Below are 16,642 nucleotides of genomic sequence, written 5' to 3'. Positions count from 1 at the left end.
AGTCGACCAGACTCTTCCAGATCTGCCAGTCGACCAGACTCTTCCAGATCTGCCCGTCGTCCAGACTCTTCCAGATCTGCCAGTCGTCCAGACTCTTCCAGATCTGCCAGTCGTCCAGACTCTTCCAGATCTGCCAGTCGTCCAGACTCTTCCAGATCTGCCAGTCGTCCAGACTCTTTCAGATCTGCCAGTCGACCAGACTCTTCCAGATCTGCCAGTCGACCAGACTCTTCCAGATCTGCCAGTCGGCCAGACTCTCCCAGATCTGCCAGTCGTCCAGATTCTCCCAGATCTGCCAGTCGTCCAGATTCTCCCAGATCTGCCAGTCGTCCAGATTCTCCCAGATCCGCCAGTCAGCCAGGATCTTCCGGATCCGCCAGTCAGCCAGGATCTTCCAGAACCGCCAGCCAGCCAGGATCTGCCGGATCTAACCACCTGCCTGAGCTTCTTCTCAGTGCTGAGCTTCTTCTCAGTGCTGAGCTTCCTCTCAGGGCTGAGCTACCCATCTGTCCCGAGTTACCTCTGTCCCGAGCTGTCCCTCTGTCCCATGTTATCATTGTGGTGGGTAACCTATTTAGGGACGTTTAGGAGGGGGATTAAAACTGTCATGGAGTGGGGTCCACGTCCAGTGCCAGAGCCGCCACCGCGGACAGATGCCCACCCAGACCCTCCCCTATAGGTTCAGGTTTTGCGGCCGGAGTCCGCACCTTGGGGGGGGGGTACTGTCACGCCCTGACCATAGTTTACTTTGTATTTTCTATGTTTTGATTGGTCAGGGTGTGAACTGGGTGGGCATTCTATGTTGGATGTCTTGTTTGTCTATTTCTATGTCTGGCCTGATATGGTTCTCAATCAGAGGCAGGTGTTAGTCATTGTCTCTGATTGGGAACCATATTTAGGTAGCCTGGGGTTCACTGTGTGTTTGTGGGTGATTGTTCCTGTCTATGTGTTTTTCACCAGATAGGCTGTTTTAGGTTTTCGTTACGTTCATCACGTTTATTGTTTTTGTAGTGTTTGTGTTTAGTGTGTTTTTTCATTAAACATGAATCACAATCGACACGCTGCATTTTGGTCCGATCCTTGTTCTACCTCTTCATCAGAGGAGGAGATAGAAGAAAACCGTTACAGAATCACCCACCACCAACCGACCAAGCAGCGTGTCAACAGGCAGCAACAGCAGCGTAAAGAGGAATGGACATGGGAGGACGTTTTAGATGGCAAGGGCTGTTACACTTGGGAGGAGATACTGGCTGGAAGAGATCGCCTTCCATGGGAACAGGTGGAGGCACTTAGGAGAGCAGAGGCAGCCGGAGAGAGGAGCCGGCGATATGAGGGAACACGGCTGGCAAGGAAGCCCGAGAGGCACCCCCAAAAATTTCTTGGGGGGGGGCTAACAGGGAGTATGGCTACGCCAGGTAGGAGACCTGGGCAGACTCCCTGTGCTTACCGGGGGGCTAGAGAGACCGGACAGGCACCGTGTTATGCAGTGGTGCGCACGGTGTCTCCAGTGCGGGTGCATAGCCCGGTGCGGTATATTCCAGCTCCGCGTGTCGGCCGGGCTAGATTGAGCGTCGAGCCTAATGCCATGAAGCCGGCTCTACGCAGCTGGTCCCCAGTGCGTCTCCTTGGGCCGGTTTACATGGCACCAGCCTTGCGCTCGGTTTCTCCGGTTCGCCTGCATAGTCCAGTGCGGGCTATTCCACCTCGCCGCACTGGCAGGGCGACCGTGAGCATTCAACCAGGTAAGGTTGGGCAGGCTCGGTGCTCAAGAGCTCCAGTGCGCCTGCACGGTCCGGTTTTTCCAGTACCACCTCCACACCCCAGCCCTCCGGTAGCAGCTCCCCGCACCAGGCTTCCTGTGCGTGTCCTCGGCCCAGTACCACCAGTGCCAGCACCACGCATCAGGCCTACAGTGCGCCTCGCCTGTCCAGCGCTGCCAGAGCCTCCTTTCTCTTCAGCGCTGTCGGAGTCTCCCGCCTGTTTAGCGCTGTTAGAGCCTGCCTTCTCTACAGCGCTGCCGGAGTCTCCCGCCTGTTCAGAACTGCCAGTTAGCATAGAGCTGCCAGTTAGCATAGAGCTGCCAGTTAGCATAGAGCTGCCAGTTAGCTTAGAGCTGCCAGTTAGCAAGGAGCTGCCAGTCTGCAAGGAGCTGCCAGTCTGCATAGAGCTGCCAGTCTGCATGGAGCTGCCAGTCTGCAAGGAGCCGCCAGAGCTGCCAGTCTGCAGGATGCCGCCAAAGCTGCCAGTCTGCAAGGAGCCGCCAGAGCTGCCAGTCTGCAAGGAGCCGCCAGAGCTGCCAGTTAGCATGGAGCAGCCAGGGCCGCCAGTCAGCATGGAGCAGCCAGGGCCGCCAGTCAGCATGGAGCAGCCAGGGCCGCCAGTCAGCATGGAGCAGCCAGGGCCGCCAGTCAGCATGGAGCAGCCAGTCAGCATGGAGCAGTCAGTCAGCATGGAGCAGCCAGAGTTGCCAGTCAGCATGGAGCAGCCAGGGCCGCCAGTCAGCATGGAGCAGCCAGGGCCGCCAGTCAGCATGGAGCAGCCAGTCAGCATGGAGCAGCCAGTCAGCATGGAGCAGCCAGAGCAGCCAGTCAGCATGGAGCGGCCAGAGCTGCCAGTCAGCATGGAGCAGCCAGTCAGCATGGAGCAGCCAGAGCTGCCAGTCAGCATGGAGCAGCCAGTCAGCATGGAGCAGCCAGAGCTACCAGTCATCATGGAGCAGCCAGAGCAGTCTGCCAGCATGGAGCAGCCAGAGCTGTCAGTCAGCATGGAGCAGCCAGAGCAGCCAGTCTGTGTCGACCAGTCTCTTCCAGATCTGCCAGTCGTCCAGACTCTTCCAGATCTGCCAGTCGTCCAGACTCTTCCAGATCTGCCAGTCGACCAGACTCTTCCAGATCTGCCAGTCGACCAGACTCTTCCAGATCTGCCCGTCGTCCAGACTCTTCCAGATCTGCCAGTCGTCCAGACTCTTCCAGATCTGCCAGTCGTCCAGACTCTTCCAGATCTGCCAGTCGTCCAGACTCTTCCAGATCTGCCAGTCGTCCAGACTCTTTCAGATCTGCCAGTCGACCAGACTCTTCCAGATCTGCCAGTCGACCAGACTCTTCCAGATCTGCCAGTCGGCCAGACTCTCCCAGATCTGCCAGTCGTCCAGATTCTCCCAGATCTGCCAGTCGTCCAGATTCTCCCAGATCTGCCAGTCGTCCAGATTCTCCCAGATCCGCCAGTCAGCCAGGATCTTCCGGATCCGCCAGTCAGCCAGGATCTTCCAGAACCGCCAGCCAGCCAGGATCTGCCGGATCTAACCACCTGCCTGAGCTTCTTCTCAGTGCTGAGCTTCTTCTCAGTGCTGAGCTTCCTCTCAGGGCTGAGCTACCCATCTGTCCCGAGTTACCTCTGTCCCGAGCTGTCCCTCTGTCCCATGTTATCATTGTGGTGGGTAACCTATTTAGGGACGTTTAGGAGGGGGATTAAAACTGTCATGGAGTGGGGTCCACGTCCAGCGCCAGAGCCGCCACCGCGGACAGATGCCCACCCAGACCCTCCCCTATAGGTTCAGGTTTTGCGGCCGGAGTCCGCACCTTGGGGGGGGGGTACTGTCACGCCCTGACCATAGTTTACTTTGTATTTTCTATGTTTTGATTGGTCAGGGTGTGAACTGGGTGGGCATTCTATGTTGGATGTCTTGTTTGTCTATTTCTATGTCTGGCCTGATATGGTTCTCAATCAGAGGCAGGTGTTAGTCATTGTCTCTGATTGGGAACCATATTTAGGTAGCCTGGGGTTCACTGTGTGTTTGTGGGTGATTGTTCCTGTCTATGTGTTTTTCACCAGATAGGCTGTTTTAGGTTTTCGTTACGTTCATCACGTTTATTGTTTTTGTAGTGTTTGTGTTTAGTGTGTTTTTTCATTAAACATGAATCACAATCGACACGCTGCATTTTGGTCCGATCCTTGTTCTACCTCTTCATCAGAGGAGGAGATAGAAGAAAACCGTTACACAAAAGTACAGAAAAAGGCTGACTACTCAAGTCACATAATTTACGGGGCCTAACCAATTGTTCTATTATATGGGGTTTTTTCTCGTGTTATTTGTAACTTATTTTGTACATAATGTTTCTGCCACCGTATTTTACTGGCAAAAAAAGAGCTTCTGGATACCAGGACAGCGATCACTCACCTCAGATTAGACAAAGATTTTTTCTTCAACGAGCAGGACATACAGGATGTACTTCAGACGCCCGACAAGGCCGAAATCCCTGTCATTGGCAAGAGAGAGACAGCAGGTTTGCTGACAGTTACAGACACATGGCGGGGTGCCTTGCAAGGATACGGTGGCGGTGAATGGGAAATCTGCCTTTACCATCAGTATTACTTGCCAACGTACAATCATTGGACAATAAATTAGACGAGGTACGGTCACGAATATCCTACCAACGGGACATCAAAAACTGTAATATTTTATGTTCCACCAAATTATTGCTGAATGACGACATGGATATTCAGCTGGTGGGATATACGCTGCACCGGCAAGAAAGAACAGCACACTCTGATATGACAAGGAGGGCGGTCTGTTCATATTTGTAAACAATAGCCGCTCACCCAGAGGTGGCGCTCCTAGTGGCCAGGGACTTTAATGCAGGGAAACTTAAATCCGTTTTACCTCATTTATATCAGCATGTTAAATGCACAACCAGAGGGCAAATAAATTCTAGATCACCTTTACTCCAAACACAGAGACGTGTACAAAGGTCTCCCTTGCCCTGAATTTGGCAAATCTGTCCATAATTCTATCTTCCTTATTCCTGCTTACAAGCAAAAATGAAAGCAGGAAGCACCAGTGCCTCTATAAAAAAAAAGTGGTTAGATGAAGCAGATACTAAACTGCAGGACTGTTTTGCTAGCACAGACTGGAATATGTTTTGGGACTGTTTATAGCCTCGCTACTGTTTTTGCCTCGCTACTGTATTTAGCCTCGCTACTGTTATATCCTCGCTACTGTTATAGCCTCGCTATTGTATATAGCCTCGCTACTGTTATATCCTCGCTACTGTTTATAGCCTCGCTACTGTTAAATCCTCGCTATTATATATAGCCTCGCTACTGTTAAATCCTCGCTATTGTATTTAGCCTCGTTACTGTTATATCCTCGCTATTGTATTTAGCCTCGTTACTGTTATATCCTCGCTATTGTATATAGCCTCGCTACTGTTATAGCCTCGCTACTGTTATAGCCTCGCTATTGTATATAGCCTCGCTACTGTTATAGCCTCGCTACTGTTATAGCCTCGCTACTGTATTTAGCCTCGCTACTGTATTTAGCCTCGCTACTGTTATAGCCTCGCTACTGTATTTAGCCTCGCTACTGTATATAGCCTCACTACTGTTATAGCCTCGCTACTGTATTTAGCCTCGCTACTGTTATATCCTCGCTACTGTATTTAGCCTCGCTACTGTATATAGCCTCGCTACTGTATTTAGCCTCGCTACTGTATTTAGCCTCGCTACTGTTATAGCCTCGCTACTGTTATAGCCTCACTACTGTATTTAGCCTCACTACTGTTATAGCCTCGCTACTGTTATAGCCTCGCTACTGTATTTAACCTCGCTACTGTATTTAACCTCGCTACTGTTATAGCCTCGCTACTGTATTTAGCCTCGTTACTGTTATATCCTCGCTATTGTATATAGCCTCGCTACTGTTATAGTCTCGCTACTGTTATAGCCTCGCTATTGTATATAGCCTCGCTACTGTTATAGCCTCGCTACTGTATTTAGCCTCGCTACTGTTATAGCCTCGCTACTGTTATAGCCTCGCTACTGTATTTAGCCTCGCTACTGTTATAGCCTCGCTACTGTATATAGCCTTGCTACTGTATTTAGCCTCGCTACTGTATTTAGCCTCGCTACTGTTATAGCCTCGCTACTGTATTTAACCTTGCTACTGTATTTAACCTCGCTACTGTTATAGCCTCGCTACTGTATTTAACCTCGCTATTGTTATAGCCTCGCTACTGTTATTTTTCACTGTCTTTTTACTGTTTTTATTTCTTTACTTATCTATTGTTCACCTAATACCTATTTCTTACTTAACAATTGCACTGTTGGTTAGGGCTTGTAAGTAAGCATTTCACTGTAAGGTTGTACCTGTTGTATTCGACGCACGTGACAAATACACTTTGATTTGATTTGGTATATTGCAGATCCATTTACCAAATACATGGGTCTGCAATATTTTCTTCAAAGTACACCTCTTTGTTGGCATCCTATTAATTTCACACTCTTGGGTAGCATCTTACAAGTCTAGCTAGCTGCTCCATGGTTCATACTGTATTATGGGTCCTGGATTAATTGTGGCATAGAGAAGTTGTGAAGAGTCAATAGTCAGGCTATTGTCCCTGTCATCCTCCTGTCCAGGCCTGGGCATCACACATCACACCAGAGGATCAGATCACTCAACTGGGGCAGAAACTCATCAGACCATAGGGGCACACCATAGGGGCCCCCCTACTGGGTAACACAATTCTGAGTGGTTTTGATAGTGTCGCAGCTGTGTGTGCAAGTGGGGGGGGGGGGGGGGGGGGGGGGTCGATGTTGATCACACATTTGGATGGGCTTCAGGCTGCGGATGATAGTGGTACAGTGGCTGTAGGCTATGTAAGCACACTAACCTTTTTAAATCAAATAGATGCATTAAATCATGCACACGCACACAAAACCTGGACTGCACACCACAAAAACCCCAGCCCCTGGCAGCTTGTGCAAGAGGACTGTGGTAAACAATGTGAGCCCCATCCCCTCCCCACAACAGCCCAGCCTGATCCCAGTCATGTGTCCCAGCTTACTGTGTGTTCTGCCTGAGCAGGCAGAGTGTGTGTGTGTGTGTGTGTGTGTGTGTGTGTGTGTGTGTGTGTGTGTGTGTGTGTGTGTGGAGGAGAGGGTAGAGAGGGGGCCGATGTCCAAGTGGGCAGTGCAGGGTGGTGTACTGAGGACAGTTATTAATATGAATGGTCAGGCAATCTGGCATGTCAGCATCTCACCCACTTGTAGTCTGAACCCTCAGGCCATAAAATGTTTGTAGATCTAGTGTGTCCATTTCTAGGTTTTCAATATAGAACGGAGTCAGTGGTTCTATGCATCCGTGGGTGTTCATCTCAGCAGAATTGTAGTGCTACAGAGGCTATGAGAAACAGATGGCTCTGACTGTAACAGGAGGCCAGACAGGCAGACCCACACTTCTTAATTGGGGCTTATAGGCAGGGGGTCAGGGGTGGGGATGGAGGGCTACTGGGGATACCCCAAGTTACCGTAATGTCTATAAGACATGGCAGTACAGTGTGAGTCATCATAAAACACAGCCTAGAACTGAGGATTATCCTTGTTTTGGTGCCGAGGGCGGCTCAAGCCTATTGACCCCAGATGAACACTGTGGAACACTCCGGATCAGCCTGTAATATTGCCTCTCGGAAAGCTTTGGATAGGCCTATAAGTTGCCTTTAGGCACATATCTAGGATCAGCTTAGGTGGGGGGAAATGTAAAACTGACCTCAGTATCTAGGAGCAATTTCATCTTACTCTTTTCTGAGGCAGTTCTAGGATCAGTCTGTATAAGCCATGGTGTAATGTTGTCTGTGCTCCCAAAGACACTGCAGCCCCAGCTGGTGACCATCCAGAGGGAGGGGAGGGGCTCTCAGGGTCTTAGTGGGGTTTACTGGCAGTGGTGATGATGTCATTCCTCTGGAGTCTGGCCGGCTGTATGAATCACTATGCTAATGAGGCCAGGAGGCCACTGATAGAGCCTCACACAGGGCCTCACAGGGTAACAATGGATCAGAGTCCTCTCCCTGACCGAGTCTGTAATACCTACTAGCTTCAAACAGACCACCATAGTCCCTGTGCCCAAGAAAGCAAAGGTAACCTGCCTAAATGATTACCCCCCCATAGCACTCACGTCAGTAGCTATTAAGTGCTTTGAAAGGCTGGTCATGGCTCACATCAACACCATCATGCCGGAAACCCTAGACCCACTCCAATTCGCATACCGCCCCAACAGATCCACAGATGACACAATCTCAATTGCACTCCACACTGCCCTTTCCCACCTGGACAAAAGGAATGCTGTTAATTGACTACAGCTCAGCGTACAACACCATAGTGCCCACAAAGCTCATCACTAAGCTAAGGACCCTGGGACTAAACACCTCCCTCTGCAACTGGATCCTGGACTTCCTGACGGGCAGGTAACAACACATCTGCCACGCTGATCCTCAACACAGGGGTCCCACAGAGGTGCGTGCTTAGTCCCCTCCTGTACTCCCTGTTCACCCACGACTTCATGGCCAAGCACGACTCCAACACCATCGTTAAGTTTGCTGACTCAACAGTGGTAGGCCTGATCACCGACAATGATGAGACAGCCTATAGGGAGGAGGTCAGAGACCTGGCAGTGTGGTGCCAGGACAACAACCTCTCCCTAAACGTGAGAAAGACAAAGGAGCTGATTGTGGACTATAGGGGGGACAAGCTTCTTGCCATCCAGGACCTATATACTAGGCGGTGTCAGAGGAAGGCCCAAAAAAATGTATCACAGACTCCAGTCACCGGAATCATAGACTGTTCTCTCTGCTACCGCACGGCAAGCGGTACCGGAGCGCCAAGTCTACATTTACCCCCCCGGGAAGTAGCCTCATTTTTAGTACATTATATTTAGTACATATTTTCTTAACTCTATTCATTGAACTGCATTGGTGGTTAAGTGCTTGTAAGTAAGCATTTCATGGTAAGGTTGTATTCGGCGCATGTGACAAATACAATTTGATTTGAGTTTGAGGAGGAAAGAGGAGGAGAGAAGAAGACGGGAGAGAAAGAGGGGAGAGAAAAATGAGAGGTGAGGCGAGAAACATGCACTACAGGGAGAGTGGGGGGGAAACATGCACTACAGGAAGAGTGGGGGGGAAACATGCACTACGGGAAGAGTGGGGGGGGAAACATGCACTACAGGGAGAGTGGGGGGGAAACATGGGAAAGGGGGACAACTTAGGAAGATAGGAAAATAGTGGAGAAACATGAGGGAGAGAGCGAAGAGGAGAGGAGGAGAAACATGAGGGAGAGAGCGAAGAGGAGAGGAGGAGGAACATGAGGGAGAGAGCGAAGAGGAGAGGAGGAGGAACATGAGGGAGAGAGCGAAGAGGAGAGGAGGAGAAACATGAGGGAGAGAGCGAAGAGGAGAGGAGGAGGAACATGAGGGAGAGAGCGAAGAGGAGAGGAGGAGGAACATGAGGGAGAGAGCGAAGAGGAGAGGAGGAGGAACATGAGCAAGAGAGTGGAAACTGTAATCTGCATGATTGAGAGGTCACAATATCTGTTGGACCAGTTCCTGACCTGTTGGTGGTTACTGACTGTGCCCTTTTTAATACTATTTTTTTATTTCACCTTAATTTAACCACATAAGATAGTTGAGAACAAGTTCTCATTTACAACTGCGACCTGGCCAAGATAAAGCAAAGCAGTGCGACACTAACAACAACACAGAGTTACACATGGAATAAACAAGCGTACAGTCAATAACACAATAGAAAAAAAAAGAAAGTCTATATACAGTGTGTGCAAATGGCGTGAGGAGGTAAGGCAATAAATAGGTCATAGTAGTGAAGTAATTACAATGTAGCAAATTAACACTGGAGTGATAGATGAGCAGATGATGATGTGCAAGTAGAGATACTGGTGTGAAAAAGAGCAGAAAAGTAAATAAAAACAATATGGGGATGAGGTAGGTAGATTGGGTGGGCTATTTACAGATGGGCTATGTACAGCTGCAGCGATCGGTTAGCTGCTCAGACAGCTGATGTTTAAAGTTAGTGAGGGAAATATAAGTCTTTCACTTTCAGTTTTGTACACCAGCTTCAAACAGCTGAAAATACAATATTTTTGGTTATAGAAAATATATTTCACAGCAGTTTAGATGGTACAATGATTCTCTACACTATGCAATGCTTGTTTTGTCACAAAAACTGAGATTAGGCGAACTATTCGAATTTTAGCAACCAGGAAATGGCGGAGCATTTTACAAAGCTAGAAGATCATAAAGTCCTAAAAACAACCAACTCCTCTGGCGTTGTGGCTGGAAAACCCAGCGCTGATTCTGGATAAATTCACCATCTTACATACAGTATATACCACTCCCTACTGGATAGTGTGGTTAAAACACAACCACACACACACACACGCACACACACACACACACACTGATCTGCATGCGCAGACAGTGTAAATTACACACAGACACATATAGCAGGACACATGGCCCACCCACACACAGGCACAAAGTGTACCTGACATAACGTAGTCACAATAGTGCCAGTAGTAGTGGGAGTAGAGGCTTCGGGGAAGTGATCCCTCCATGTGTCTCACAGACAGACAGACAGACAGACAGACAGACAGACAGACTGGTATTGGACGCTGACAGGACCTTCCAAGTACTGCTTGTTATGCAATGATGCAATGACAGAGTTTCCACTGGAGTCTCTGGCTCTAACAGCTGCCAATACTTTAATAGTGAGGATGAATCTTATTTTTTGCTCATATCAGGCTAATGAAAGGCCATGATTGTAAATAATAATTTGTTCCTAATTAACTGACTTGCCTAGTTAAATAAAGGTTCAACTTAAAATGTCCATCCAGCTTGATGTACAAAATATAATAATTATTCCTAAATTCCCTATGAATTCCACTAATGACTTTGTTATTGTTTTGGCTTGATCTCTTCTGGCTTAAATGGCTTCTCCATGAGCTCCTGACCTTGCTGTGAACTCTTTATGACACGAGCACATGCACACACACACACACACACACACACACACACACACACACACACACACACACACACACACACACAGCTCTGGCAACACCCACTAAACAGTACAGTACACTTTCTCTGACAATGACCTCTTGATCCTCTTCACTTAAACAGAGCAGCTTCAAACCATCCTGAATGGTCTGGCTGTCTTATCTGCTAAACTCTCTTGGCTCTGAGATGGATATTTAGATCCCTATAGTGCTCTACTGAGTGTCTCATCTCTTCTCTTCTCTTCTCGCTGTAAGTGAGTGTTCTGATGCAATCCTGTCCCCTTGATGTAGAGTTTTATGGTTCCTCTACTTTTCTTTTATTTTCATCTCCTGTCCTCTCCTGTCCTGTCCTGTCCTGTCCTGTCCTATCCTGTCCTCTCCTGTCCTATCCTCTCCCGTCCTCTCCCGTCCTCTCCCGTCCTCTCATGTCCTCTCCTCTCCTGTCCTGTCCTCTCCTCTCTTCTCTTCTCTTCTCCTCTCCTCTCCTCTCCTCTCCTCTCCTCTCCTCTCCTCTCCTCTCCTCTCCTCTCCTCTCCTCTCCTCTCCTCTCCTCTCCTCTCCTGTCCCTCTATAGCAGTAGTAGTGTGTTATGGCTCTAGCCCTGCTAGCCCCACCCGTCATGTATGAAGACAGCAGGCTTTGTGGAGTCGGGAGGCTGCAGGCAGGAAGTGGGAGATTTCCTGGAATGTGCCTTTTTCCCCACAGTGGTGCAACAACAGCACCGTGCGCCTCCTGTTTTTGTCCGGCTCCACTCTGCGCTGCAGCTCCCTGTCCTGGTTTTGTTGAGACAGAGGGGAGGATGGGGGGGGTAGATAGGGGTCCCCCAGAGGGAATGCTGGCGGCCGGGGGTCCAGGGGTCCAGCCAGGGGGAGAGCTGACCCTTCTGTGCAGTCCCCTAGTCTGTGCTGTGATATTGGAGATATATTTTATTCCAGATCTCAGGATGAACAGCACCCCTCCTCCGGCCCCCCAGACAAACAAACCTCCTTTTCCATAGAGACTTGCTCCAGACTATAAGATCTGTTGGAGCAGCAGTAGGATCTTAGTACTGTAAATCAACCGGATATATGGCATTATTTATTATCCCCAGCAGCTGGGCCAATACAAACAGTCTCTTATTTAATCTGAACAGTGCAGCGCCAGACTCCGTAGATTGCACCAAAGATCTTAGCCCTCTCTCTCTGCATCCCAAACCAAGTCCTTGTGAAATGGGAGATGTGTGCTCATCGGTCCAGTAGAGTTGAGCTGTGCCTGTCACATTTGTCAGAAGGAGTATTGTCGCACAGAAGGATGACATCACTCACCTCTGAGAGCAGCACAACAGTCCCCGGGGGAGAGCCAGGGGTCACAACCTTTCCCACTGCCTGTCGATGCTTCCCAGAGCCCTGGAGACTGATGTGGATGGTGGGGCAAGCCAGCCTGGGAACTGGCCTCCAGCCAGGCTACACAGGGCTTCCCTGGACCCCTGGCCCTCCAGGCAGGCAGCCTCTGGCCTCTGGCCCGGCCTGCAGCCAACCTGGACTGGGCTGTTTGGAGAGCAGTGACACCCTGGCCGGCCTGTACGTCTGTGGGCACCGACTGACACTGTGTGTGACGTTTGGTGTGATGCTGTGTGACGTTGTGTGTTACATGGGCCAGTGTATGAGAGTCAGAGGACACGGGTCACGGCATGGCCAGCCTACTCTCCTACAGAGGGCTCCCATTGTCCACTGGAAGTCTAGTCCTACTACTGGTGCAGTACATTACTCACAGTGCATTGTGTGGGTATTGGTGGCTGAAGTTATTACATGAGACGTTCCTTTACTGATCATCCTAATGGCTTCATAATAACTCTCTAAATGTTTGACCACCTGCTGATTTCTATCTCTCCACTGACTCAAGGAAGTGGTTGACAGTGGTGGAAAAAGTACTCACTTGTCATACTTGAGTAAAATGACTCAAGTAAAAGTGAAAGTCACCCAGTAAAATACAACTTGAGTAAAAGTCTAAAAGTATTTGGTTTTAAATATACTTAAGTATCAAATGTAAATGTAATTGCTAAAATATACTTAAGTATCAAAAGTCAAAGTAAAAAGTATAAATCATTTCAAATTATTATTATTTTTGACAATTTATGAATAGCCAGGGGCACACTCCAACACTCAGACATAATTTACAAACAAAGCATTTGTGTTTAGTGAGTCCGCCAGATCAGAGGCAGTAGGGATGACCAGGGATGTTCTCTGTTTAGTGAGTCCGCCAGATCAGAGGCAGTAGGGATGACCAGGGATGTTCTCTGTTTAGTGAGTCCTCCAGATCAGAGGCAGTAGGGATGACCAGGGATGTTCTCTGTTTAGTGAGTCCGCCAGATCAGAGGCAGTAGGGATGACCAGGGATGTTCTCTGTTTAGTGAGTCCTCCAGATCAGAGGCAGTAGAGATGACCAGGGATGTTCTCTGTTTAGTGAGTCCTCCAGATCAGAGGCAGTAGAGACGACCAGGGATGTTCTCTGTTTAGTGAGTCCTCCAGATCAGAGGCAGTAGGGAGGACCAGGGATGTTCTCTGTTTAGTGAGTCCTCCAGATCAGAGGCAGTAGGGATGACCAGGGATGTTCTCTGTTTAGTGAGTCCTCCAGATCAGAGGCAGTAGAGATGACCAGGGATGTTCTCTGTTTAGTGAGTCCTCCAGATCAGAGGCAGTAGGGATGACCAGGGATGTTCTCTGTTTAGTGAGTCCTCCAGATCAGAGGCAGTAGAGACGACCAGGGATGTTCTCTGTTTAGTGAGTCCTCCAGATCAGAGGCAGTAGGGAGGACCAGGGATGTTCTCTGTTTAGTGAGTCCTCCAGATCAGAGGCAGTAGGGATGACCAGGGATGTTCTCTGTTTAGTGAGTCCTCCAGATCAGAGGCAGTAGAGACGACCAGGGATGTTCTCTGTTTAGTGAGTCCTCCAGATCAGAGGCAGTAGGGAGGACCAGGGATGTTCTCTGTTTAGTGAGTCCTCCAGATCAGAGGCAGTAGGGATGACCAGGGATGTTCTCTGTTTAGTGAGTCCTCCAGATCAGAGGCAGTAAGGATGACCAGGGATGTTCTCTGTTTAGTGAGTCCTCCAGATCAGAGGCAGTAGAGATGACCAGGGATGTTCTCTGTTTAGTGAGTCCTCCAGATCAGAGGCAGTAAGGACGACCAGGGATGTTCTCTGTTTAGTGAGTCCTCCAGATCAGAGGCAGGGGATGACCAGGGATGTTCTCTGTTTAGTGAGTCCTCCAGATCAGAGGCAGTAGGGATGACCAGGGATGTTCTCTTGATGTGCATGTATTGGACCATTCTTTTGATTGTCTCGGAAAATGTATGGAGTAAAAAGTACATAATTTTCTTTAGGAATGTAGTGGAGTAAAAAGTACATCATTTTCTTTAGGAATGTAGTGGAGTAAAAGTAAAAATTGTCAAAAATATAAATAGTAAAGTACAGATATCCAAAAAAACGACTTAAGTAGTACTTTAAAGTGTTTTTACTAAAGTACTTTACACCACTGGTGGTTGACTATGTGTACAAATACATAAACAGTGGAACAGTTGTTGACTATTCTCACACACATACCCTATTCACATAAACAATACACAATCGTGATTGCATCTCCAGCCTTCTTGTATTGTCTCACTGGAACAAGGACTATCTGGCTTAAAGGGTCAATCCTTAGTTGAAACAATAACAAAGCGTACCCCGCCTCTGTTTTGGTTAAAAGCTAAAGGGTGGGCCTGGAGAAATGTAACCACTCAAATTCATGGACAGAGCTAGGACTTGACCATCCAAGATATAAAAATTATAGTTTCAAGCATGTTTTGGGGGTATATAGCGTTTATTTACAATGTTTACAAACACTGGAGTAAAAAAAGCTTATATTTGGGGTTCTGATGGGGTTTGACAGTTGAACTAAGCTTATGAGGCAATTATAAATTATGTTATTCAATAATCAATATGTACATATTATTAATGAATGTCCAAAAATGGATGAAGGAACTTCAGATTGCCCTTTAAACTTTACACACAAGCATGTATGCGTAATATCAACGAAAATCTCGACGGGCACTAAAATATTATCTTAAATTTACAGATTGTATCTTTCACATAATGTTCTCCCTGAAAATTCAAAATCTAAAGAAAATGGTAACGGGAGGGGTTATTGTGAGGACCGCGAGTGCGGTGGGCGGAGCTCAGCCATTCAACAGGGGACTGAGGAAGAAGGGAGATTGAAAGAGAGGAGGAGGATTTGAGAGAGGGGGACAACACAGACAAGAGAGCTGTGACGGATTGTGTAGTGAAGAAAATATTTTACAGAGCAGGACCGCACCGTATGTCGCTGTGGACTGGAAACATTTATTGCCTGGGTTGACTGTTTATACCATGTTCTGATGCAGTCCCCGGATCATGAGAGAAGCGCTGACCATGAGATTCGCCTGGAAAGCTAAGATGGTAAAAAAAAAAAAAAAGTTCCACTGTTTCCGTGCTGCAGACTGTTGCTTTTGTGGGTTGAGAGTCAGCTTTCAGAGCGGCTGGAGAGGGAGGGGGTATGCTTGGGAAAGTAGCGAATAAAGGAAAGAAAGCGGGGGGGTGGCGGGCGATGAATTTGAACATTGATTTTTAATTGTTTTCTCTCCCACAACGCTCTCGTGGTGCACTTTAAATGGTCTGTATCGCCTGCGCGTAAACATTTTGCGTAAAGACGCGGCCGCGCTATGGAAATGTAACTAGTGTCCGAATATATATGATACCATTCGTTTTTCCCCATAGAAATGAAAAACTTTTGTCTCTGAGCGGAGAGTGAAATGGTAGAACAATTGCCTTGGCCCTGGGGCGTGAGCTCCTTTCACGGGTCCCTGCAGCTGCGTCTGGAGCAAGCACAAAGCCTACGGATCAGCCCAAAGACTTGACACCGTTGTTGTTATCTTGAGCGTATTGTTTTCACTTGGCTCAACACCCGTGTTCTGTGATGTCAGCAGAAGCGGGTCGGAGACAGACTACTGTTATTTGCCCGAGCAAATAGTCTATTCTGTAGTCGGCATCCTTCTCCGCTGAATTGGAGCATCCTTCCAAACTGAAGGCTGTTCAGCAATTATGAAATTGGAGTTAGTAAACAAGCCATCTTCTGTTTATATCCTGGGGTCATTTATATGCCATGTAGTCTCTAAACTCATTCCTATTCAGAACCGTGTTTATCTCAGCTTTTGTATTATAGGCCTATTAGATGACAACAGAGCTAAAATGTCCCCTGTGACAGAATAACTTGTTTGGTCTCTCTTTTTATAACTCCCGCCCGAGGCCTTTGGTACACCATAAGCCCCAACTTGGTCCACAAAGCAGGCAGGCCTTTAAACCCCAGTCTGAAAAACATTTATGCCTGGCACAAAGAGCAGGCTCTGTGCAGACTGTGGACTCAGCAGGCTGGGCCACAGAGCAGAAATACCTCCTGCTATTGTTTTGGAGTGGACTGGACTGCATAACTCACTGAGTGAAGTATTTATCTCGCAGGCAGAGCGGCAGCACTGTACAGGAAACGGATGGAAAATACAGACCTTCTGGCCTGTTTTATCTCCTGCACTCGGTTACTCCTCTGTGGCACACTTTCTCTCTCTCCACCAGAGCCCATTGCCACCACACACTGTTTATTAGTGCCTGACTGTGATTGTTTGGGGTGGGTTCCCTGCATGGCCCTCTGTGCTGTGTTTTTGTTAGAACCCAAACATCTACCCACAACAGTCCCGGGCTAAGTGCCACTGGCCTTAAGAGCTGGCATTTTAAGCCTGTTAACGGCTAGCTGTAAC

The 16,642-nt window shown here is 48.4% G+C and overlaps 1 protein-coding gene across 2 annotated transcripts in view; it reads left to right on the top strand.

The window, feature by feature from the left end:
• Positions 1 to 16,642, top strand: part of rgl1 (ral guanine nucleotide dissociation stimulator-like 1) — a 47,190-nt gene that overhangs the window by 13,732 nt on the left and 16,816 nt on the right. Inside the window, exon 1 of one of the 2 annotated variants that reach the window (XM_021603920.2) lies at positions 15,006 to 15,293. The exons of the other annotated variant lie outside the window; for it this stretch is intronic. Coding sequence (XP_021459595.1) covers positions 15,249 to 15,293 — 45 coding nt within the window. The 5' untranslated portion in view covers positions 15,006 to 15,248. Of the gene's footprint in view, positions 1 to 15,005; positions 15,294 to 16,642 lie in introns of those variants that run through there. 2 annotated transcript variants of the gene reach the window in all.

The sequence above is a fragment of the Oncorhynchus mykiss genome, chromosome 5 (assembly GCF_013265735.2).
Source record: "Oncorhynchus mykiss isolate Arlee chromosome 5, USDA_OmykA_1.1, whole genome shotgun sequence".
NCBI classification, from domain to species: Eukaryota; Metazoa; Chordata; class Actinopteri; order Salmoniformes; family Salmonidae; genus Oncorhynchus; species Oncorhynchus mykiss.
Note: the sequence above shows the minus strand (reverse complement) of the source record. Positions and strands in the feature narration are given on the sequence as shown.